The 25048-nt window shown below is 46.9% G+C and overlaps 8 protein-coding genes across 8 annotated transcripts; 3 read left to right on the top strand and 5 right to left on the bottom strand.

Moving 5' to 3' along the window:
• The first annotated feature begins 468 nt into the window (after nt 1-468).
• DL89DRAFT_73553 (uncharacterized protein) lies at nt 469-4430 on the top strand. The gene is made up of 2 exons (XM_040892027.1): nt 469-556; nt 705-4430. The coding sequence occupies exon 2, from the start codon at nt 719-721 to the stop codon at nt 4382-4384; it is 3666 nt and encodes a 1221-aa protein (XP_040740240.1). The 5' UTR covers nt 469-556; nt 705-718; the 3' UTR covers nt 4385-4430.
• On the bottom strand, nt 4407-6284 carry DL89DRAFT_270389 (WD40 repeat-like protein). The gene has a single exon (XM_040888681.1). The coding sequence runs from the start codon at nt 6169-6171 to the stop codon at nt 4477-4479; it is 1695 nt and encodes a 564-aa protein (XP_040740239.1). The 5' UTR covers nt 6172-6284; the 3' UTR covers nt 4407-4476.
• Nucleotides 6285-6774: 490 nt separating this feature from the next.
• Nucleotides 6775-8664, top strand: DL89DRAFT_279237 (uncharacterized protein; the record flags this gene model as incomplete). Its single annotated transcript, XM_040889564.1, has 3 exons — nt 6775-7284; nt 7368-8381; nt 8415-8664. The coding sequence occupies 3 exons, from the start codon at nt 6775-6777 to the stop codon at nt 8631-8633; spliced, it is 1743 nt and encodes a 580-aa protein (XP_040740238.1). The 3' UTR covers nt 8634-8664.
• A 383-nt stretch (nt 8665-9047) lies between these two features.
• On the bottom strand, nt 9048-10376 carry DL89DRAFT_295702 (alpha/beta-hydrolase; the record flags this gene model as incomplete). Its single annotated transcript, XM_040890672.1, has 7 exons — nt 9048-9204; nt 9245-9352; nt 9393-9548; nt 9853-10005; nt 10040-10134; nt 10181-10279; nt 10308-10376. 7 exons carry the CDS (start codon nt 10374-10376, stop codon nt 9048-9050), a joined length of 837 nt encoding a protein of 278 aa, XP_040740237.1.
• Nucleotides 10377-10734: 358 nt separating this feature from the next.
• On the bottom strand, nt 10735-12057 carry DL89DRAFT_226867 (peptidase S10, serine carboxypeptidase; the record flags this gene model as incomplete). Its single annotated transcript, XM_040884830.1, has 1 exon — nt 10735-12057. One exon carries the CDS (start codon nt 12055-12057, stop codon nt 10735-10737), a length of 1323 nt encoding a protein of 440 aa, XP_040740236.1.
• A 6148-nt stretch (nt 12058-18205) lies between these two features.
• Nucleotides 18206-19786, bottom strand: DL89DRAFT_260500 (uncharacterized protein; the record flags this gene model as incomplete). Its single annotated transcript, XM_040885793.1, has 1 exon — nt 18206-19786. The coding sequence occupies one exon, from the start codon at nt 19784-19786 to the stop codon at nt 18206-18208; it is 1581 nt and encodes a 526-aa protein (XP_040740235.1).
• A 423-nt stretch (nt 19787-20209) lies between these two features.
• On the bottom strand, nt 20210-20530 carry DL89DRAFT_260499 (uncharacterized protein; the record flags this gene model as incomplete). Its single annotated transcript, XM_040885792.1, has 1 exon — nt 20210-20530. One exon carries the CDS (start codon nt 20528-20530, stop codon nt 20210-20212), a length of 321 nt encoding a protein of 106 aa, XP_040740234.1.
• A 1459-nt stretch (nt 20531-21989) lies between these two features.
• DL89DRAFT_295700 (putative Xaa-Pro aminopeptidase P) lies at nt 21990-24699 on the top strand (the record flags this gene model as incomplete). Its single annotated transcript, XM_040890671.1, has 3 exons — nt 21990-21996; nt 22536-22726; nt 22969-24699. The coding sequence occupies 3 exons, from the start codon at nt 21990-21992 to the stop codon at nt 24697-24699; spliced, it is 1929 nt and encodes a 642-aa protein (XP_040740233.1).
• Nucleotides 24700-25048: the final 349 nt, after the last annotated feature.

The raw sequence follows: 25048 nt of genomic DNA, 5'->3' as shown, positions 1-25048 counted from the left end.
TGATCATTGAATTCTGAGTACCAAAATTTTTACCACTGGCCGGCCCTTTTTTTTTCTCTTTCCCCTGCCCTTCTCAGCCCTGCTGTTGTCCAGCTTTTCCCCCTCTTCTTTTTCAAATTTCCTCTCATTTGCTCTCCTGGTCCGTTATTCTGCAGAACGCCGAGATACTTGACAAGGGCTCCCTCTCTCTGCTTTTCTGTTTCGGGCTCTGCGCGGTTTCTTTCGTAGTTGAGCCTTATCCCGCCTCTCTCTCTGGAACTGGCCTTGGTAGCAAACAACTGCACGCCCCTTCTTTTGCTAGTGAGTGCCGCAGCTCAGTTTACGCTCACACGCTTTCCTGCCGCCTGAGCACCCTCTTTTCATGAGTGTCTGAATACGCCAGACTTTGTTTCCACTCCTGACACTTACCCCGTTGATAGTCTCTGACGCAGGGATTTTTTCTCTATTGCTATTTCCTTTGTTTTTTGTGAGCTGAGCAGCAGCACCAGCAGCAGCAGGCGACAGCAGAAAACAGAAGCGCTCTCAGATACAACACCAACCGCGCATTTGAGACAAGGTAAGATTTCGGGCTGTAGCATGGTGCAGCTGGCTTCTCATGGGGCTCACCACCGCAGGCCTGTTCCCCTACCGCATTGGCAGTCGGCGCCACAAATGCGGCCACATCCCAGACAAGCATTTGCGGCCGCAATTAATTTGATATACAGTTTCTAACTCCTCTATGGCTAGGACTACCAAAAGGAGATCAAGAATGGCCGGTGTGGATAATGCGATGAACTGGGAGACGTCGAATCCCGAGAGCACGGCCCAGCTGTTCCAGGCAATCAAGCAGCTGACGGAGCAGATAGAGACCACGGGAAAGCGCGACGGTGGAAAGGACTTTTTTAGCCCGTCGCTCGAGAGCCAGCGCGGGCAGTGCCGCGACCTGTTCCGCCGACTAATTGTGCGTAATCCGTACTCGTCGAACCGCAAGGATCTTATCGGCAAGCTGTGGTTCGTGCTGATCTATCGCGTGATTGACCACTATCGGGTCGAGCTCAAAGGGCTTGATGGCAGGCTGTCATGGACGCCCGAGCGCGAGAGGCTGTGCGCCGAGGAGAAGAAGAAGGCAGCGTCCCAGAACAGGCGCCCGCGCCCGCAGCTCATGCGCGAGTCGGAAGAGACGTTGGCAGTAGTGAGGAAACAGGCGTCGGAGATTCGTGGAAGGCTGCGCACATTCCTGCAGGAGATGGCAGGGTTCTTGCTCATGCTGGTGGTTGAGCTGGCCGAGCAACACGAGCTGGTGGTTACTGGCGAGCTGATAAACACCTCCCAGTTTGCCATCGACTACCGAGCCCTGGCTACCCATGCCTACGGGTACGAGTTTGTAGATGCTCTGCACGCAGAGGCCCGGGGCGCCCTGTCGCTGCCGCGCAAGTCTGCCGTAGCCATCATTGCGCAGTGCCTGGTGTACCTTGGTGACCTGTCGCGGTACCGCGTCATGTATACTAGTCGCAAGCAAACGGCGGTGATGGCAGCGCGCACAGCGGCTAACAGCGAAGCCGAGCAGCAACAGCAGCGGGACATGTGGTGGGCTGCGAAAAAATTTTATCAGGGCGCTATCAAGCTGGCACCGCACCGTGGCCAGCCACATAACCAGCTGGCAGTGATCTACGGACACGACAAGGACTATTTGTCGACTATATTTGGCTACTACAGGGCAACGACAGCGCACAGCCGGTTTATTGCCTCCGAATCCAACATGCGTGGCATGCTGGACAATGCACAGCGGCTATTATCGGCCAACGTGCCGCCAATTCCTGACCGCCCGCCCAACGCCCACTGGTTTGCGGATAGCCAGATATACCCGAACTTCACCATGCTCAGGTACCATCTGGCGCAGTACCAGCCGTCGACAAAGAGCCCTAGCGACATGGGAACCAGCGTCATGCGCGAGGCTATGCCGACAAAGGAGCATGTCGGATCGATTGCAGCCCGTGTAGACAATGCTGTCGAGAAGTTTGTCAGGGCTGCCAAAGCAACCGGGACGGGCAGTTTGGACGGTGAGCAGGTGATGATGGTTCAGATCGTGCATCTGCTGGAGCTGCAACGCCTGACGTGCTTTGGAAACATCGCCGACGGGTCGCACCTGCCACCGCTCAATATTGTACGCCAGTCTGCCAATCTAGCTGTCCGTGTGGCTGAATCATTCTGCCATGCGATTTCGCGGTCGATTGCCGACAGCCGCCGGACATGGCGTACGCTGAAAAGCGAGCAGGAGGTGCTGACAAAGCCCTCACGCCGGGTCATCGGTCCGCTGATTGTGTCACTGGTCATGTTTGTTTCGTTGGCCGTGCGCATCAAGCGGACCAAGGACCAGGACTCCCCGCATATCCAGCGTTTGCGCACCGAAGTGTTTGCTGCATGCGAGCGCGCTCGGTTTGTAGAAACAGTATCGTGGCTCAAGAGAACTATGACCAGTGTTCACCACACAGTCAATAGGCGGTCGCAGTCGCCTGAGCCCCTGCAGTGGCGCTCTGTGTGCCGGTCCATGGCGCCGCTGGCTGTGCGGCTATGGGGCGAACACGTCGCTTGCAGTGGTCAGCGGATAGAAGACCGGATGCTAGCCGGGTGGGCCATGCCAGACGGAACTGTGTGGGGCCGCGTGCCCTCCTCATACGCCGAGATGGACATCAGCAACATTGGAAATGCAGCGCTGTTGAGCGAGAAAACCGAGGAGAAGGCGCTGCTTTCGCGCTGGTGGCAGCTGGACTGCATCTTGGCACTGGCTGCTGAGTGTCTTCCAGATATGGTCCAGACCGCAAGAACTGTCGACAGCCGCAGCCAAATGCCATCAGGCGTAGTTTCGAATGACATGGATGTCGATACAGAAGAGGAGGGTGTCGGCAACAGCACTTCTGCGGACGACGATGCTGACAACGCAATGGAGGAGGATGAGGAAGAGATCGTGTTCTTCCGCGGCCGTCCTCAGACAGCACTGGACAGAAAGGTCATTGAGGAGAAGCGGCCTGTACTCCCAGCACGGCCTCCTAGTCGACTACTGTCGCCAGAGCAGAAGCAGGAGCAGCGGATACAGCAGCGGCGGAAGGAGTATCAGAAGCACCAGAAGCAGTACCAGCAGGCTGCCAGCTCGCAAACTGCTGCAAAAACGACGCCGCTAGCTCGGACGCTAACGCGGTCTCCCGTTGAACGACCCGTTAATTCGACGCCGTATGTGCCACTGGTGGATGCAGAGCGAGACGAAGTCATTCGGCCTGCTGTGGGCCAGCAGCAGGGCCAGCAGCACAGCCAACAGCCGCGTGTTCCAAACGCGATCGGGTCACAGCGGGTGCCTGCCACTGCAAGCAGCGCCAGCAGCAGCACAACGGAGGCCTTCAGCGGGTCCCGAATTGCTGGCGCCGACGAGCAGCTGGCCATGGCTGGCATTGGCGGGCTATTGCAGGCTGCTAGAGCACACCCGCAGTACCGATCACCGACTGCGCTCGACATGCCCATGATGCCACCGATGATACCGTCAGCCTCCATGCACGGTTTGCCTGGTGCGGGCCACAGCAGTTCGTTGACCTCACCCTACGCAAATTCGTCTGCTCACCAGAGCCTACTGGGCTCACCAGTTGCTCCATCGCAGCAGCACCAGCAGCAGACGGTGGTCGCAAGCAGCATGTGGAGCCCGGCACTTCGGCCATCTGCTAGTCAGTCGGCGATTGGCACCACATCCTCTGTCCTTTCCCCGCAGCATCAGCAGCAGCCATTAAATAATGGTACTGATGACCACAACGTGCTGGAGAAGTGGCAAGAGTACGCGCAGAAGCTGCAGGAGCAAACCCACTATAATGAGCAGCTGCGTCAACAGTTGCGCCAGCACATGGAGCTGCGCGACCGTCAGCTCAGCACCCAGGAGGACGATGGCGATGCTACAGCCGTATCGGTGGCCAGCATGGCATTGTCACAAACATCACAGCCAGCTAAGCAGCAGACGCGCAGCTTCTCTTCCAACTTTTTCTCGCAGCAGCAGCAGCAGCAGCAGCAGCCACCCCAGCAGCAGCAGTTGTTAGCAGGCTCCATTGCTGCCTCCATCAGCCAGCACCAGCAGGCGTACATGCAGGCTATGGCCGGAGGCAATTCCGGGATATACCCATGGATGCAGCCGATGAGCCAGCAGCAACAGCCGCCATTGAATCTGTTCAATCCGCCGGGGCGCGGGGTTGGCACCGAGATTGGTGGTGCACATCACCCAACTTTGCTGCAGCTTTCCCCGCTTTCACCCATGCATTTCTCGATGCTGGGCTCGCAGGCGTCGGCTGCTGACTTTGCTGCGGCTAGCACACCCAGCGCCTCGGCTACCCGTGCCGCTGGGTCTGGAGCTGCTGCGGCGTCGCAGAGCTGACACCCGTAGCGCATTCTTTTTTGACAGCTATAAATCTTTTTTGTATTCAAAACGGCTCAGGAACTGTACTCGGCTTGGAAATGACCCAGAACTCACTTGTGCTGCGGCTTGGCTGCCAACAGACGGAAGACTTTGACTGCATTCCGCGCAGTGCCCTTGGCCCACCGGCCGAGTCTTGGCTCCAGACCTACCGAAGCCACAACCACCAGATCGCGCTTCGCTGCCAGCACATCCCTGTCGCCGCCGTTGGTGCCATTCATCTCCTTGACGTCGATGCTGTTGACAATGCCACCGACCTCGATCACATTGACCAGATCAAAGCCCGGCAGCTTGCCATCGCGCATACGCCACAGGCGCATGTATCCGTCACTGGAAGCCGACAAGATCAGGTCGGTGTATGGCACTGTGGCCAGAGCCGTGATCCAGCGCGGACGCGTCGACTGCGAGCCATCGGCGTTAGCCTGCATGCCGTGGGCAGCATGCTGGACAAAGATCGGCTTCTTCTTTTGCACGCTCCACAGAGAGAGAGCGCCCGAGTCCCCGCCCGTCACATATGTCTCCTCGTCGACCATGGCCACGCAGTCAACACTGCCCTCGTGCAACTCGGCTTCCTGTCCAGCTAGCTCGCGCAGCAGATCCTCGTGGCGCGCAATGTCGCCACGTGTTGCCTGGTTCAGATCCAGGGCGCTGGTCGCGTCGCTTTTGGCAGAATCAGCCAGCGACTTGGTGAGGCGGTGCTGGTCTGTAGTCGAACCGGCACGGAACACAAGCTGTGCCTCATCGGCGATGCGCCAGAGACGCACGGTTTTGTCGCGTCCGCCGACAGTGACTGCCTGCTCGCGCTGCAGCGCAGAGATCGAGATGATCGAATCCTGGTGGCCAAACAGTGTGTCCATGTACGCCAGCTCGTCAATGTTCCACATTTTCACCATACGGTCGGCCGAGCACGAGTACAGGTGGTTCGTTCCACGGCGGAACACCAGACCCGTCACCCAGTCCTTGTGCTGATGGAACGTTGTCAAGTGCCGGCAGTCGCGCACCGCCCATACGTTAATCTTGCGGTCGCGCCCGCCCGTGGCCACAAACTGCCCGTCGCTGCTGATGGCAATCGACAGAATATGGTCGGAATGGCCCACAGCCTTCTTTTTGCCCGCTTCTGCTGCCACAGCCTGCCCACCCTTCTGCTTGCGCTGCGCCTTGACCGTCCAGATACGCTTGCCGTTGTGTGCGTCCCACTTGATCACCGACCCGTCCTTTGATCCGCTGAACACAAACTTGCCGTCTGGCGTAACTGCCGCGCACGTAACTACCCCCCGGAGGCCTTGCTTTAGCTCCGTCAGGCACTCTTTGTCCACCGTATACAGGAACTGGTCGGCAATCCGCCGGCTCCACTTGCCCGTGCGCTCCTTGGCGTCGGTCATCAACCGCTCGGCAATCAGATCGCGATCAATCTGCGCCGCATCAATTTCCCCCGAGTGCTGCTCGGTGGCAGTGCGCACCTTGCCAATGTACTCCTTGGCCAGCCGCAGCCGCTTGTCCGCTGCAGTCTCTAAGAACTCATCCTCGTCTTCTGAGGAGAGCTCATCTTCGTTCGGCCCATACCGGTGCTCCAGGCTCTCAATGTCTCCGATGGCATCAGAGTCGCTTCCCGACTCGTCGGAGCCCTTTGTGGCCTTTCGTGAACGCGCCTTTGCCCCGGTCGATGTAGCTCCTTTGCTGACTGGCCGCCCGTTGCGCTGCCGCTTTGTCCTCGTCACGCCTTTCGCAAGAAACCGGTCTCCTGCCATACTCGCACTTTTGTATAGTGGATCAGAACTAGGGTTTTGTGAGAGTGTTTGTAGGTGCTGAATGAAGAGTACAGCGAAAAGGAAAGAAGGAGAATAAGGGAAGCAAATTTGGCACAGAGTCGAAGAGCAGAACATTAACTGCCTCTGAAAAAGAAGCGATCAGAAAAAAAAAAAACCTGCTGGCGATTACCAGAATCAACGGCGTATGATCACGGCACTCTCCTGTCCAAGCCATGCTTTTCATTTTGGGCGACGACTTTTGCACCCAGGTGGCCATGCATTATACAACCGCCGTCCCCTTCTGTCGACCAGCGCGCTGTAAGGCTTGAATAGTGCTTTTGCCCAGGAGGAACGTAATGTCGCACCACTACCACCACTATGCACAATAATGTCTTTGCCAGTTTAATATACGACGTGCATTTATTGAAATCAGGCACCTGCATGTATGCCCGATGGAGTTGAGGGCGGAGCAAGGACCGGGACAAACTCGGAAAGGTAGACAACATCACCGTGGATGTCCTTTGTCTGCACCCCCCCGGTGCATTCCTCTTTCCCCACACTCTTCAACATCATTTTACATCCTTTTTATAATAGCTCGCGATCATGCGCTGGAAAGTGCTTCTGCCACTGCTCGCACCGGTGCTCCTTGTGTGCCAGGCAACCGATGTGGTACTGGACTGGAATATCGGCTATATCGATTTTAGCTTTGGTAGGCTGTTTAGTCGGAAGGCTATTGGTGTCAATGGCAAATGGCCACTCCCCGCAGTAGAGGTGACCTTGGGCGATACACTAATAATCCACGCACACAACTCGCTCGACGAGCCCACATCTCTGCATTCGCATGGGCTGTTCCAAAATGGCACCAACTACTACGATGGCGCTGCAATGGTAACCGAGTGCTCTATTCCTCCTAATGGCACATTCACATATCGCATACCGATGGTACAGGCCGGAACGTACTGGATCCACAGCCATTACAAGGCGCAAACTTCAGATGGTTTACGCACTGCTTTAATCGTGCGCGATCCAAATGACTACTACAAGTACGACGAAGATGTTATCCTTCCCATGTCCGATTGGTTCCGTGAGCCAGGCAAACACTATCATCAAGCAGTTTTCAAGTCCTGATCCCAATGTGCGCTATAAGCCGATGATCCCGTACGGCATCATTGGCGGCGAGTGTTTGAATGCCAAAGGTGATCAAGTTTGTCAAGAACAAGACGTACAGGCTACGGCTGTTGAACATTGGCGCCTCGTTTGAATTTCACTTTAGTATCGACGACCATGAGCTGCGGATCATCGAGGTCGATGGCGTGCCGGTCAAGGAGAAGCCAACCAAGGGAGTAATGCTGGCAGCGGGGCAACGAGTATCGGTGCTTGTGCGGTCCAAGGAAACAGCCGACAACAACTACTTGTTCCACGCCGACATGTTCACGGACCTGTTCACCATGCCCAAATACAACCCTCTCAACTTTACCGGGGTTCTAGAATACGCACCAAAAGCGTCGCTCAAGCGTGAAGTCAACGGCGGATGGAAAATTACCAGTGATTTGGACCTCGAGCCTTTGGATGAGGAGGCATTAATGGACCCCACGGTGCAAGTAACGCTCGATGCCTACTCGGGCGTATTTGACGATCAGTCATTCCGCCACTCGTTCAACAATGTCACATTCATTTTGCCCGAGGTGCCTACTTTGCTTACAGCACTGTCCACTGGCGACAATGCTAACAAGCGCGAAGTATACGGCCGCCAGTCCAACACGTACGTGCTGAATATGGGTGATGTGGTGGAGATTACATTGAACAACCACGACTACTATACGCACCCATTCCATCTGCACGGGCATGTGTTCCAGATAGTCGAAATTGGGGCACTACGGTCAGGCTTACACCGCACCAAGCTGGCTCGCGATGCCCCAGTCAAGCGTGACACGTTTATCCTGCGTGGCGGCCACTATGCTGTTCTGCGCTTCCGCGCCAACAATCCTGGAGCATGGCTATTTCACTGCCATATTGAGTACCATGCAATTCGTGGCCTTGAGCTTACCTTTGTCACAGCACCGGGTTTGCTGCAGAATAACACGCATTTGCCGGAGGGGCTCAAGGAGAACTGCATTGCACAAGGAATCAAGGCTTCAGGCAATGCCATTGGCCGCGACGGCATGGATCTGGAAGGTCAGCCCGGAGGACCGAATCCGCTGCCTGACAAAGTAGAAAGCATTGATCCACCAGCTGGATGGCAGATGCTGTCGTATATTTTGCAAATGGGTGATGAGGATGGACCGCCGCCGGCAACTTTGGACGCATCCCACAGCGAGGCAGCGGGTAGTACTACAAGCACTTCTGAAGGCAAATCACCAACCAGGACTGACAGCACAACACTGGATAAAGCCAGGGAAACGACGGCTGATGATATAGACTCCGAAGCTGATAGCGATGATGACGACGATAATGATCACTAATTCAGTAAATGCTAAATCCAATAAAACCGATAGTCATCTACAGCTGCACTTTATACCTGTTGGCACCAAGCGCCGATGTGTCCCTGTGCCACCTTAGTCATCACAGCAGTGACTGCTGGTCTTTAATACAGAAAGGTTCCCAACAGCAGTCACTGCTGTTCGACTAATGTTTCCAGAACGTCACGAGACGTTCGTTCAGGATGACAATGGACAGGCCCAAACACATGCATTTCGGCCCACATTGAGGCCAGATATCTCTTTTCTCACTTCAAGTCATTTCACATCTGCTTTATTCCATAAAGCCTATTATCCAGACTCTGCTGAAGCCAGCATACCATATTCAAGCATATAGCGGCCTGCTACCACGTATTCCTTGCTTGGAGTAAAATGGTAATAAATATGGGCATTCAGTGCTCAATATGGCTTTCTGTCGAGCCAGCGGTTGATCATGTCTAGAGACTCCTTGGGCTTGTCATACGGAACCATGTGTCCGGCACCAAACACGCGCAGGAAAGTGAAATTTTCATGGGTGCGCACCTCGCCAGCACCCACACCAGTCCACCAACCATAGCTCATCACTGGCACCATTGAATGCTTCCTTTTCTGGCCACTCGAGCTCCATCGACCACGCCTTGTTGCCATACCAATTGCATGTAAAGTCAGCATCCCCAGCGTAGATAAGCACACGGATGTTGTCAGCAAGAAGGGGCGGGAATATACTGGTGGAAGGGCTTCGAATGATCACCGTCATGCGAAAACCCAGTTCCAACCTTCTCCGAGCACGACTCAAACTTCTTGACTTCAGCACCAAGTGCCTTCTGCACGCCAGCATTGTTCAGATAGGTGTCAATGTCGTCCTCGATTTCGTAGCATAGCCCGTTGCCGACGCAGTAGCGCCGCACGTCATAGGGATTTCTCCCGGTATCCATGTATGGCCCCTTGATAGTAGGGATAGCAATAGTTAGTCGCAGTCCTCGCACCTGGATACATCATTCCATCCTGTAGCACTCGCGCAAAAGGCGGGCGCATGTCGGATAGGCGGCATCCATCTTATCACAGGTCTCTTGGGGAAGTCGTGGCTGGATAGGTCGAGTTGCACGCCATTGTCGAGAAATACTTGAACTGGACAAGCGGATTGACAATTCCGTTTCCAATACCAATAGAAGCGAGTGGCAAAATGCGCTGTTCCTCTTCACTCACAGAAAGAAGGCTCAGCGACCGCTTGCTCTCCAATTCCCTGTTCGCCTCATGGATTGCCTTGCCCACAGCCGGGACATAGTGGCCGCCGTATGACTCCCCGAAAACATGGAGCTCGCTGTTAGCATACTGCGGGAAGCTCTTGTAAAACAGTTGGAGCAACGCATTGACGTCCCTTCCTGCCGCAACAGAGCTGAACACGTCTGAACCAGTATGAGAAGCCAACATTGGTGGGCTGGTCAAGGAAGATGATGTGCGCACGATCATTCCAACTAAACGGATTGTGGTCTGTGCCGTTGCCACCCTCACTGACACGGCACGGGCCAAGCTCCATCAGCAGACCGGTGAACGAACTGCAGCCCAGGGCCGCCGTTGAGCCACAGAATGAGCGGCGCATCTTCGTGCTTGACCTTGCGTGCTTCAAAGAACCAGAAGAAAAAGTGCTTGTCCTCCGCGGTATCGAGATACCCGCTGTACTGGTTCGACGCTGGTATCACACAGACCCGGGTTCTTCACGCGCAGTCGATAGTTGGGGATCGCATCCATTGTGGACACTGTTGTCCACTGGCTCATGTCTACCATCGCTGGGTTAGCCACACGGCCAGATACCTTAGATGCTGCGGCGCCGTGATGGTGCTGGTTGAAAACATGCTGGTGAGCTGGCGTGGCAGTGACTGCAGTAGCCAGGAGAAGCACAGTGCCAAGTGCCAAGCGTGACCCTAGTAAATAGCATGTCAAAAATGGATTCTTATGAGAACAATAAGAAAAGAGTAGGCAAAGCAGTCCCTCACATTTTTCTCACAGTTGCCACCTAAACTCGCAGGACAGCATGATAGCTGCTGTGCATAGTTGATTCGCATAGACCTTATGAAAAGGGTGCGGGGAAAAAGATAACCCGGATCGACTAGAACGGCTTTCCGTCGAGCCAGCGGTTGATCATGTCCAGCGAGTTCTTGGGCTGGTCGTAGGGAACCATGTGTCCAGCGCCGAACACACGCAGGAATGTGAAGTTCTCGAAGGTGCGGGCCTCACCAGCCTGCTCGCTGTCGACATTCCACTCAGTATCGTCGGCCCCGTTGAAACCGTCCTTGCCGGACCAGTCGAGCTTGAGCGACCATGCCTTGTTGCCGTACCAGTTACAGATCCAGTCTGCATCACCAGCGTAGTTGAGGACACGAATTCCAGCTTCAAGGAGCGGGGGGATTTCACGCACCAATGGCTTCATCCAATCGCCGTTGAGAAGGAACCCCTCGCTGACCTTTTGGTTGCAGCCGACAAACTTTGGCACGTCAACACCAAGCTCCTGCTGAACAGCCGGAATGTTCAGATACCTGTCGATATCGTCCTCAATTTCATAGCACAAATTGTCGCCCACGCACTTCTTGCGAACATCGTAAGGGTTGTTGTGCGTGCCATCGCTGTAAGGACCCATGATGCGACTGAGGCAGTAGTACTCGGCTGGGATACACGCGAGGCGGGTTTGCCACTTGTAGCATGCCTTGACCAAAAAGTCGCAGGTAGGAACAGCAGCATCCATCTTGTCGCAAGTCTCTTGAGGAAGAACGGGTGGGTATGTAGAGTTGCAAGCCATTTTGGCGTAGTACGCATGCTGAGTCAACACATCAACCAAGCCGTTACCAATACCAATTGAAACAAGCGGAAGGACATCGACCTCAGCCTCTGCTTTGCTAAGCAGGCTCATTTCACGCTTCTTGACCAGTTCCAGATTAGCCTCGTGGATAGCTTTGCCAATAGCTGGCACGTAATGACCGCCGTAAGACTCGCCAAACACATGCAGCTCGCTATTGGCATACTGCGGGAAACTCTTGTAGAACATGCGCAGGAACACGTTGACGTCCTTTCCGGCATCATACGAGTTGTCAACCTTCTTTCCATACGAGAATCCTGTGTTCAGCGGCTGGTCAATGAAGATGATATTCGCGCGGTCGTTCCATCCATAAGGATTATACTCGGTGCTGTTTCCACCTTTGCTCACACGGCACGGACCGTGCTCCATCAGAAGACCAGTGAAGGAACTGCAGCCAGGTCCACCGTTGGTCCACAGAATTAGAGGTGCCTCATCGCTGGGGACATTTCGCGCTTCGAAGAACCAGAAGTAAAAGTGCTTGTCCTCATCGGTGTCCATATACCCACTGTACTGTGTGACACTGGTATCACATAGCTGCGGGCTCTTGATGCGCAAGCGGTAGTCGGGGAATGCGTCCATGGTTGTTATTTGAGTCCATTGTCCACTGCTTTTGGCATTTTGGAGAGACCCATCTGCGAACCCTGGTCGATGGTGGGGGCTAAACACAAACTGATCTGAAGGAGCAGCGTTGACAGCACTGCCTGCAAAGGCAAGGACGGATAAAGCACAAACGATAAACTTCATTCCTGAATCAAAATAACCTGGAGTTAAAAGAACAACTGGATTTAAAAATGGCTGGCAGCAAAAGAAAAGGGTTTTTATAGCCGAACCGCCCTGTGCCAAGACAGAGCATGCTGTCCATTGCCCAAAGTGGAGGGATAGTTCAGCTACCGCAGCTCGTCAAAACCCGTTGGGATGATTTGCAGACCTGTTGATCACCACCGCGAATCATGGCGATCGATGTTCTCACGAACCTATATCTGCAATACTAATCCGCAGACATCGCATGTAGAGAGACATGCTTGCGATGATATTGCCTCAGCGATACCCCTTCATTTGCATGGCCACGAATCCGTTGCGCAGCGGCCGGGTGCATGGCAGCAGGTGCACAGACCCGGACCTTTGAGGGAGACATGATATCTCCCTTGGTATGATGTCTCAATCGAACATAGATCGAAGACATTCGTTTCGTAGTGAGTGTATGTGCCAATTGTTAGGGTATGTAATCATTTCTCTTTTCTCTCTTCTCTTTTCTCACTGTGACTTTCACTTGAAGTACACACCTCTATATACTGCATACTTACACCACACAACTCCCCAACAACCAACAGTTTCACCAGGCACTATTCAGACAACCATCATAATGAGTATATAGTTATTCTGTTGTCAAAACACTACTCTTATTTACATAAGGTAACTAGTGGCACACCTGGTATATCTACTTCTATGCCTATGCTCTATGCACAACACATATGGTTTAAACACCCTGGCTTTATTTACTAGGTGTTGTATAGGCTTGATCCCTTTGGTATATTTTATAAGGATGCTAGTTTTACAATGCATCATAGTAAAGTACCTACAGATGCTTTGCCTCAGTATTCTCTTGCATAATTTCGCCTGGAAACACATGTTGGCTACAGATGATGCATGTTAGCATCACCTTGTTTATATGAGATAGAGTTGTGTAATAGATAATCAGTTTGGTGCTAGATGAATAATGAAATTTGGAATGCAGATGAAATGCATTTTAATACTGGTCATGATCAAGTGCCACTGGCTGATGCCTGGGTTTTCTATATCAATACCTAAGTAACCCACCACTATATTGCATTTAATTTTACCAGTGCTAGGAATATGGTAGCATGGTTGACAATTTTTTGCTTAGTCAGCTCCATTTATTTTTGTTATAACAGTGACTCTAGCCCACCTTTTGGCAGCCAGCCAACTAGCCATATTTCGTACTTGCAGAATATAAAGCAGCCCAAATAGTGGACCCCCTATCATAGGTATAGCTATTTTCACATTTTGAAAAAAAAAAAAGTACCTTGATTTTTCAAACTGCAACTTAGTGAATGGTATCTCAACTTGCTCTACCAGGTATCTAAGCCAGGCTGGCATTACCCCTGACTGATATCTATAGCCAATGGAGGCCATTCATAAATATAAAAGTTTAAAGAAACTAAATATCTGTTAACAGAATAACCAATTAACAAATAAGAAATCAATTACTAACAGTAGATAAATATTTTAAAAAAACAGAATGTTTTAGCAATGGCCAAAAAGATTCTAGCAACTAGATTAACAAACAAACAAAGATGCCAAATATGGTGCTTCTATGAAACCCCTTCGGCATCCTGAAAAATTTCAGTTGATTTCTCGGGACGCAGCCTCTATCTCAGTAGAAGCATATTAATTGTGTATCAACTGAAATTTTTCAGGATGCCGAAGGGGGTTTCGGTAGAAGCACCATATTTGGCATCAGAACAAGAAAACAACAAAAATATTAATAATTATTAAATAGCTAACCATTTCTGACTGATCTCCTTATAGAATTAGATTTATTCAAAAGCTGCCATTTTAAAACATCATGTTCAAGTCATCAAGTCGTTATCATCCTATTTATAACTATTTATCTAATACCAAGCAATCATATAACTCATCAATTTTAGAAAGTATCAAACTATACCATTTTAAAAAATCATAATAAATTCATCAAGTTATTAGAATCCCATCTGTAATTAATAGATATGCACCAAGCAATCATATGTGTCATCAATTTTAGAAAGAATCAAGCTGTGCTATTTTAAAACATCAAATTCAAGTCATCAAGTCATTAATACTCCATCTGTAATTAATCGATATGCACCAAGCAATCATATGTATCATCAATTTTAGATTGAAGGAATCAATTTTGAATTTCAACAATAGATGCTTCTAACTCTGCTTTTTGGGGCAAAGTATGTATTGGTTCCACTTGTGTTGACTTATCATGTGTATCAGGGTAATCAAAGTTGCTCATAACCCAGAGTGAGTGATGATGATCAATTTGTACATCACTGTTTGCTAGTATCTTCTTCATATTATAGAGTTAAGCAGCATAACTTCATTTGCACATTGTAAACATTCCTATTCTTTACTCTAACAATCTCCCTGTTTGACAGCCTTTTGAATGTATTGGCCTAGTTCTCCCAAATGTATTTTCTACCATTGAACGGAATGATCCAAGATGGGAATTATATTCAGCTTCTGTTTCTGATAAGCTTGTTCCTCTCTGCTTTCTTACTGGTAAACAAAAGTTGTGCAGTCCAAAAGTATCCCTGCTCTTCTTCCTCAGTCATCTCTTCCAAAATACTTTGTGGATAACCACCATCAAGCACAATACAATCAATAGGTGATATATTCTTCAGCAACCCCATGTTCTTAATCATTCTTGAGTCTGGGTGATCTCTACAGTCTTCAGTTGGGAGGCCATTCACTAAATAAGAAAGTTTAAAGAAACTTAATATCTTGTATCAGAATAACCAAGTATTAAATAACAAATCAATTACTAGCAGTTGAAAAATATTTTAAAAATCAGAATGTTTAGTGATGGCCAAAAAGATTTTAGCAACTAGATTAACTAATAAACAAAAATATAAGAACAGACGCTTCTCCGAAACCCCCTTCGGCATCCTGAAAAATTTCAGTTGATTTCTTGTGACCCAGCCTGTATCTCAGTAGAAGCATATTAATTGTGTATCAACTGAAATTTTTCAGGATGCCGAAGGGGGTTTCGGAGAAGTTCAAAAAAAACAAAAGAACAAAAAGTTTTACAATTTCTAATTATTTTTTACTTAGTTTAGTGATTGTGAATGACCTCCTAGTGATTGTGAATAACCTCCAAATGCTGCCATTTTAAAACATCATGTTCTAGTCATCAAGTCGTTATCATCCTATTTATAACTATTTTTCTAATACCAAGCAATCATATATATCATCAATTTTAAAAAGAATCAAATTATGCCATTTTAAAAAATCATAATAAATTCATCAAGTTGTTAGAATCCCATCTGTAATTAATAGATATGCACCAAGCAATCATATATGTCATCAATTTTAGAAAGCATCAAACTGTGCTATTTAAAACATCAAATATACAAGTCACATAAGAATATGCTTAATACAGTAAATGTTCTTAGAAGAGTTGATGATAATATATCTATTGTTCTAAATCTGAGAAATTACTTCTGGTCTATATATCCTATATCTAAGCAATATCACACTTTTGATAAGATGTGATTAGTTTACTATTAAGAGATGCATATTAGTTAGATAGACAGAAAATACTCAAATAAGCAAATAATATGATTTGTCTATAAGAAATGTCTGAGGTGTAGTTTCTATAGGTGAACAAAAGATCAATGCACTAACAACAGTGATTGAAGATGCCATACTAGATGAAATAAGGGCAATATTTATATGAGAATCTAGATCTTAAGCCTTTAGTAAAGAGTTGCTCATATTGTTCTCTATTTTAGTAATGGTTTTGTAGTTATATATTATGCACTCTGTATATTCAGAGGACATTCCTACTACTATTTAGATATTCATATTAATAGGAGAGATATACAGCCAACTCATATTTAGATACCAGATGATAGTTCTTTTAGAAAAGCAATTACTCTATAGAAAGGAATAATACACCAACAAATATATCTAAGAGTTGTAAGTGAGGGCTACAGAATGGTCATAGTTATATAACTACCATTTTAAAACATATTATATGCTACCATCCACTCCATATATCTATGGAATTTTGACACACTTCATATATATGTTCAACCTTTATCTCATAAAAAGTTCCACTAAGTTGGATCCAATTATGCACTTGGAATGCTAAGCCAGCACTCATGTTAAAGTCATGGATAAGCACTAAAGTTAGCATATCTCTTTCTTCAGTACTCAGATCAGCTATATGTTTCTTAAGGAAATTATGGAATGATGGCATTTTCTAAAATTGATAATGAACCAGAGTTGTCTATCTTATCTTACCACCCATGAACAATCAATTATAAGAATTACAAGAGAAGGAGTAGAATGTGCATTAGATAATAAAGTTTTAAAAGTTCTAACTATCTTTTACAAATTTAGCAGTTGTGAATACCCTCCATATTGAACAATATTGATAAGAACTAGCTATTTTAAAATCAAGTAGCTAGCATCATATCTGTTGTTACCCCATATCTACAAAGCAGTCATAGTTGTCATCAATTTTAGATTGTAGAAATCTATTTTGTAGTTCAACCATTGATGCTTCAAACTCAACCTTTTGAGGTAAAGTATATGTTGGTTCCATTTGTGTTGATCTTTCATTGTGTGATTCAGGATAGTCAAAGTTTGTCATAACCCAGAGAGTATGATGATGTTCTACTTGCACATCACTGTTTGCTAGTATTTTCTTCATATTATATAATACACAGCACAGTTTCATTTGCACATTGTAAACATTCTTATTCTTTACTCGAACAATCTCCTTATTTGACAACCTTTTGAATGTTGTTCCTAGTTCTCCAAATGTGTTTTCTACCATTGAACGGAATGATCCAAGATGGGAATTGTACTCTACTTCTGCTTCTAGTAAGTTTACCCCTCTCTGCTTTCTAATTGGCAAACAAAAGTTATGCATTCCAAAGTCCTCCTGCTCTTCTTCTTCTGTCATCTCTTGAAGAACACTCTGTGGATAGCCACCATCAAGCACAATACAATCTATAGGGGATATCCTCTTTAATAATCCCATGTTTTTAATCATTCTTGAATCTGGATTATCTCTACAGTCTTCTGTTGGTGAAACAAGTAGAACCATTCCATTTATATCAATGCAAACTTGTGTACGATATCCTGATTTCTTCAACTTGAAGGAATAAAGTCCTGGTTTGTATGCTCCATTATGTAGTGCTCTTGAGTCATGGCCATCTAACATTAGTGTTACATGTTTAAACCCATGAGGATTCTGCATCTTTGCTGCAAGTAGTCGTAGCTCTGGAGTAGAAAACATTGTTTGCAGATAGAATATCAGCTTCTTATTCAAATCTTGCATTTCTGAAATGTAGAACATATTGTGAATAACTTGATAGCTACTTCTTGGAAGGAATCTTTCCATTTCATTGATTGACAATCCTTCTACAAGTTGGTATAAGATAAGCAATCCTTTTTCTATACTTCTGTAAGGACATGGATAATGAGTGCAGCCAAACAAAACATTCAGAAAGAAGAAAACAGGAATCATCCCTAGATGTTTAAGAAGTGTATCTTTTATAAGTTTGATTTCTCTTACTTCACGAACTTCACTTCTGTGATATTTTGTATGCTTAAGAACTACCCAGTCATCATTCAGAAATTTCCACTTATTTGTGTAGAGCTTATGATATTCCTTTTCTCTGAGTTCTTGTAATTGATGATTCATCTGTGCGATGTACTAATAAATTTAAAAGTTGTCATTTATTATAATGGGCCCATTCTATAAGTTCTTCAACACTCAACTTTCTGAGCTAGATGAGGAAGAGAGAGAAAAGCTAGTCCAACTACTTAGCAGAAATTTCAATATGAGCAGAAAATTAACAGTGTACATCAGAGCATGGATTAAGAATGTTTCAGAAGATAGGGGTGTTAGTATTAAGCATGTGTTTGATGTATGCAACTACAGTTGTGCAGATATGGAAGTAATGGTTGCCAACTGCCCATTTTAAAACTAGATCCTCTCAGTATGGATAATACGATTATGAATTCTAGTTACTTTAAGCACCACTTCTTGATTTGGTTGGCCAATAACAGAAGCAATACATTCACCAAATGGACTACTTGCCAGTACTTTGATAAGTATATGAGTGCTACTAACTATTTCATTGTGAATCATAGAAATATCTAGATAGTAGAAAGGTAATCCTCTAAAAGTATATAGGAAGTAATAACTAACTAAGAACTCATCACCAACATGAAGTATGTTGTAAGCAACTTTATATCTAGCTGGCTTGAGATCAGTATTTTCTCTTAAATATGTAGGTTCTAGATCATCAAGTTCAATATTGCTAATATCTGCAAGAAGGTCATCTATTCCTAAACCATCAGTATTATCACTAACAATTGAGAGAGTTGAAAGCCTAACTTTCTCTCTTGCTTGCTGAGCTGTTAACCAATCAATATGTATTCCACGATAGTTAATAAGTCCCATTTCAGCAAATGTATGTTGTTGTCTTTCTCTTGAAGCAACCGGCCAGAAGGAGTTTCTCTGACTAGGAACAATAGTGATGTTTGTGATATCTCTTCTCAGAACAACTTCAGATTCAAGAGGACCACTACTAGTAGCATATGTAAGAAGAACAGTTGGGTGTCCATTGAATGTAAGATTAGAAACAACAGTCATCATATCCTCATTCTTTTTCAACTTTTTAGCTATTCCTTGTTTCTTCTTAGTTGTTTTATTGAACCAATGGCAGTAACCAAGAGAATGTTCTTTATGGAAGTAAATACACAATGTATGTTTGTTATGAATCTGATCAACTAGTGCCATCCATTGCTTTTCATAAGATGTTGCAAATGTCCTGCAGTTATGAAGAAACTCAAGAGTATTGACAATTAAGTTTGTGTTCCATTCTACTTCCTTCAACTCAGGAGAGTGAACAGTAAGCTCAAGTCTCATTAATCCTTCATTCCTACAAGCAACAAGTGTTTCACCAAACTGTTGAGAAGTTGGCATCACTAGCTCTGATAGCTTAGAAGTAAGTTGATTGCGAACTTCACCACTTTCTAAGAGTTGAACAAATTTATTATACAACTTGTTCCTTATTCTTATCTCATCTTCTTCAGTAAACCAGCTAATACAGTTTGCTCCAACTTTATTTTCATCATCAAGAATATCTTTGCTACTGATTCCATTATCAAGAAGAAATTCCTTAACAATAGCTCTAGAAGAAATATTTAGACAATCCATAGTAATATCATAGTTTTGAAGAAATACATGTTCTTGATGCATCCTAAGAAAGATATCAGTTAGTGCAGGATCAGCTATTGCAACATTTGGAGCAGATACTTTATACACAGAGACATTACCATTTGTCACACTTGTGCTGCATCTTATGTATTTAAAACTATAACCATCACCAAATACTCTATGCAATCTATCAAAAGGAGTAATATTGTGAAGTTGATCCATTAGAGTATATGAGTCAGGAATCTCAACAACACATGAATCCATAAAGATATCAGATTGCTGAACAAATCCTTGCTGTTCAATGCCATTACTAGTATATCTTGCATCAGATATATCAGGCATATTATCTCTATTCTTTAACTCAAGTCCCAAAAGGGAGTTAAGATGTACTCTTAAGGAGGCCATTCACAAATAAGAAAGTTTAAAGAAACTTAATATCTTGTATCAGAATAACCAAGTATTAAATAACAAATCAATTACTAGTAGTTGAAAAATATTTTAAAAATCAGAATGTTTAGTGATGGCCAAAAAGATTTTAGCAACTAGATTAACTAATAAATAAAAATATAAGAACAGACGCTTCTCCGAAACCCCCTTCGGCATCCTGAAAAATTTCAGTTGATTTCTTGTGACCCAGCCTGTATCTCAGTAGAAGCATATTAATTGTGTATCAACTGAAATTTTTCAGGATGCCGAAGGGGGTTTCGGAGAAGTTCAAAAAAAACAAAAGAACAAAAAGTTTTACAATTTCTAATTATTTTTTACTTAGTTTAGTGATTGTGAATGACCTCCAAAGATATCAGTTAGTGCAGGATCAGCTATTGCAACATTTGGAGCAGATACTTTATAAACAGAGACTTTACCATTTCTCACACATACCATGCACTTCATATACTTAAATCTGTATCCATCACCAAAAACTCTATGCAATCTATCAAATGGAGTAATATTATTAATCTGATCTATAAGAGCATATGATTCAGGTATCTCAACAACATATGAATCCATAAAGATATCAGATTGCTGAACAAATCCTTGCTGTTCAATGCCATTACTAGTATATCTTGCATCAGATATATCAGGCATATTATCTCTATTCTTCAACTCAAGTCCCAAAAGGGAGTTAAGATGTACTCCTAAGGAGGCCATTCACAAATATAAAAGTTTAAAGAAACTAAATATCTATTATCAGAAAAACCAATTAATAAATAAGAAATCAATTACTAACAGTAGATAAATATTTTAAAATACAGAATGTTTACTAGTGGCCAAAAAGATTCTAGCAACTAGATTGGAGATCAGTCAGAAATGGTTAGCTATTTAATAATTATTTATATTTTTATTGTTTTCTTGTTCAGATGCCAAATATGGTGCTTCTACGAAACCCCCTTCAGCATCCTGAAAAATTTCAGTTGATACACAATTAATATGCTTCTACTGAGATACAGGCTGCGTCCGAGAAATCAACTGAAATTTTTCAGGATGCTGAAGGGGGTTTCGTAGAAGCACCATATTTGGCATCTTTGTTTATTTGTTAATTTAGTTGCTAGAATCTTTTTGGCCATTGCTAAACATTCTGTATTTTAAAATATTTATCTACTGCTAGTAATTGATTTATTATTTGTTAATTGGTTATTCTGATAATAGATATTTAGTTTCTTTAAACTTTTATATTTATGAATGGCCTCCATTAATAAATAAACAAAGATGCCAAATATGGTGCTTCACCGAAACCCCTTCAGCATCCTGAAAAATTTCAGTTGATACACAATTAATATGCTTCTACTGAGTTAGAGGCTGGGTCACAAGAAATCAACTGAAATTTTTCAGGATGCTGATAGGGGTTTTAGAGAAATACCCTTTCTTGCATTATTGTTTATTAGTTAATCTAGTTGCTATACTCCTTTTGGCCATTAGTAAACATTCTGATTTTTAAAATATTTATCAACTACAAGTAATTGATTTAATATTTATTAATTGGTTAATCAAATATAAGATATTAAGTTTCTTTAAACTTTTTATTTGTGAATGGCCTCCATTAAGCACAGAGGTTATATATTGATATCTCATAGTATAGAGTAGATAGCCACAGTAGTACCCTCTCTACCAATTAATTTATTAATATTATAAAAAATCATATCATAGAATTAAATTGTTTCAAAGGAGAGCAGAAGTGTAGTTACATATGATTTATAGTTGATTATTCCTTCTGTGAACTAGCTATCAAACTCATATATCTTCAACATTGAATTCTAGTCATGTGAGTATCAACTATGCACTCAACATCTATAAGAGTGAGTGCAGTGCTGAAGCATTGATCATTTCCTTCTTAATTTTTCATCTTATATTAACTATATGATAGTACTATGTGTAGTTGAGCAACATTGTGAATGAGATATTAATATAGAAGAAGGAGTGCAGCAGAGGTGTGGGCAGAGATTTCACATTATTCAAAAAATGATAAGGTATAGAAATAGCACTGTGAAGTCAGAGTTAAATTTTTATCTCTCCAATTTTTCTACTTTTTTACTATTGTTTCGATATCATGCGGGGTACAATAGTTAGAGAACATTTGGCTATATATGTTTACACTATGTCAAGCCCCATCGAACATATATCGAATGGAAGTATCTACGCTATCTGATGACGAAGATATAGTAAGTAAAAGTTGAAAATAAATTTTGTGACTCAATTTTGCCGCCCAGTGTAGTCTGACCTAGGATTTGATTTCACTTTTGATGCTGTATATATCAAAGAATTAAGATGGATTATAATCCGCCCGATCACCATTCAAAGAGGTAAATCATGCGGCACCCCTGACCCTGATCAGCGATAATCGCTAGGGAGCATGCGGCACAGCGTAGCGGCGGAGGCTTGCATGGCGTGGCCAAGGTATAAAAGAGCAGCTTGGGGAACTGCTTTCTTGCGCTCTGGTATTCACACAAGTTTAATATTTCCTCCTTCTCTCCCACAGCAACTCCTTTGCCACCAAAGTCTTTTATGCTTAGTAGACTAGCAAACTTTGCGCGCAAAACACTATTTAGTTGCACCTCAAGACAGCACTCGACACCCTCGCTCTATACACTCGGAGCATCACCGGCAAGCAGCACAACAACGCTTGCGCAATCGTTTACCAAGAAGCAGCAGTACAGCTCAGTTATCGACGCGACCATGGTTGAGACAGTGAAGACCGGCGAGCGACTCAAGCACCTGCGGGAGCTGATGGCGGATCCCAAGTACAACGTCACGGCGTATGTTGTGCCCAGTGGAGACGCGCACCAGGTAAGCATTCAGAAACACCCATGATCAGGCTTGGTCCCTGGTTTGAAGGGAAAGCGTTCCCACGCATCAGCGAGTGGGCATGGGAAATAGCATTACCTTTGCGGAAGTGGGTGCCGGGGACTGGGCATCATTAGTGGGATTTGCACGGCGCAACGGTTTTCCCAGGACAAAACCGGACTGACCGGGTACCACTTTATAACAGCTTGCATTGATTTTGTTCCCACGCATTCATCTTATGGTAGAGCGAGTACGTGGGGACGTGTGATGAGCGGCGCGGGTTCATTTCGGGATTCGACGGGTCGGCGGGATGCGCTGTTGTGACGATGGACAAGGCAGCGATGTTCACTGACGGGCGGTACTTTTTGCAGGCGCGGCAGCAGATGGACGACAACTGGACGCTGATGAAGCGCGGGCTGCCGGGAGTGCCGACATGGGAAGAGTACCTGACCAGCCACCTGCCGGCGGGCACGCGCGTGGGTATCGACCCGACGCTGCTGTCGGCAGCCACGGGCAATGAGCTGAAGGCAGCGCTGAACAAGAACGGTTCGGGAGAACTGGTGGCAATCCCCGACAACCTGGTGGACATTGTGTGGGGCAACGACCGCCCTGCCCGGTCCACCAACAAGGCATTTGTGCATGACATCCAGTACTCGGGTGAGGCTCGTGCCGACAAGGTGCAGCGCGTGCGGGCCGAGTTGGACAAGCTGGGCGTCGACGGGCTGGTTGTGGCAGCACTGGACGAGATCGCATGGCTGTTCAACCTGCGCGGCAACGACATCGCTTACAACCCGGTGTTCTTTGCTTACGCGCTGGTGACCAAGACAGACGTCACGCTGTTCATCGACGACTGCAAGCTGGACGACAGCGTGCGGCAGCACCTGCAGGGTGTCATGATCAAGCCGTACCAGGCGATCTTTGGTGAGCTGTCAGCCATGGCAGCGTCGCTGGCGGCCGACAAGCGCAAGCTGCTGGCAGGCGAGACGGCCAGCTGGGCGCTGGTGCAGGCGCTGGGTGAGGACAGTGTCAAGGTCGACAAGTCGCCGGTGACCCTGCTCAAGGCCCTGAAGAACCCGGTGGAGCTGGAGGGTATGCGTCAGAGCCACGTGCGCGATGGAGCCGCCATGGCCAACTACTTTGGTTGGCTGGAACACGAGCTTGTGTTCAACGGCGGCCACCTGCGGCTGTCGGAGGTCGACGTGGCCGACAAGCTTGAGTCGCTGCGGCGGGCCCAGAAGGACTGCGTTGGTCTGAGCTTTGACACCATCTCGTCGGTGGGCGCCAACGGCGCCATCATCCACTACTCGCCCAAGCGCGGCTCCGAGGCGCTGCTGGACATCAACAAGATGTACCTGTGCGACTCGGGAGGCCAGTACCTGGATGGTACCACCGACGTCACGCGTACCATGCACTTTGGTACCCCCACTGCCTGGGAGCGCGAGTGCTTCACGCGTGTGCTTAAGGGCCACATTGCGCTGGACCGCGCTGTGTTCCCGTCGGGTACCAACGGCTATGCGCTGGACCCGCTGGCGCGCCTGCCGCTGTGGGAGCTGGGTCTGGACTTCCGCCACGGCACTGGCCACGGCGTCGGATCGTTCCTCAACGTCCACGAGGGCCCGCAGGGCGTCGGCATGCGCGATGCGTACCTGAGCGCTGGCTTCCAGCACGGCATGACCATCACCAACGAGCCCGGCTACTACGAGGACGGCAGCTTTGGTATCCGCATTGAAAACACCTGCCTGGTTGTGCGCACCGAGACAAAATTCGACTACTCCAACGGCCAAGGCTTCCTGACGTTCGAGCCGGTCACCATGGTGCCCATCCAGAAGAAGCTGATCCAGGCCGGTCTGCTCACTCCCGACGAGATCAAGTGGCTTGATGCCTACCACGACAAGGTCTGGCAGAAGGTCAGCCCGCTGCTCGAGGAGGGCAGCCTGGGCTACGAGTGGCTCAAGCGCGAGACGTCGCCCCTCTGAAGATAGGTTGGCTGTGATTCAATAAACCTCTTGGCCTGTGAGACGCCGGCCAACCAGGCCGATCCACCGCAGGCTGTCCCAGCTCAGATCGCCGAGTGTCGCTGTCTGCAATGGCACGTGTTTCTGCAAGATGTGTTTTGCCTGTCGGCTGCTCTGGAGAACCCCGGTAATTTCGTTTGCTGGCGGTTGTATCCAGAACTGCCAACGCTTTCGGCAGTTTCACTGCCTTCTGAGTCAGCTGATTCCAGCCTCTCGTTTTTGTTAGTCTCCCCACACTTGGCCGCTTTCCAGCAACCACTGCACCTCCTTGTTCTTTCTGCCTCTCTCCTTGCTGCCTGCATTCCGTTCA

This window comes from Linderina pennispora, assembly GCF_002104995.1.
Source record: "Linderina pennispora strain ATCC 12442 chromosome Unknown DL89scaffold_17, whole genome shotgun sequence".
Taxonomy (NCBI): Eukaryota; Fungi; Kickxellomycota; class Kickxellomycetes; order Kickxellales; family Kickxellaceae; genus Linderina; species Linderina pennispora.
This window is presented reverse-complemented; position numbering and strand designations above follow the sequence as displayed.

Bases quoted from the DNA above. Each gene is read 5' to 3' on its own strand.
- DL89DRAFT_73553 (XM_040892027.1), top strand. From the start codon at position 719: ATGGCTAGGACTACCAAAAGGAGATCAAGAATGGCCGGTGTGGATAAT.
- DL89DRAFT_270389 (XM_040888681.1), bottom strand. From the start codon at position 6,171: ATGGCAGGAGACCGGTTTCTTGCGAAAGGCGTGACGAGGACAAAGCGG.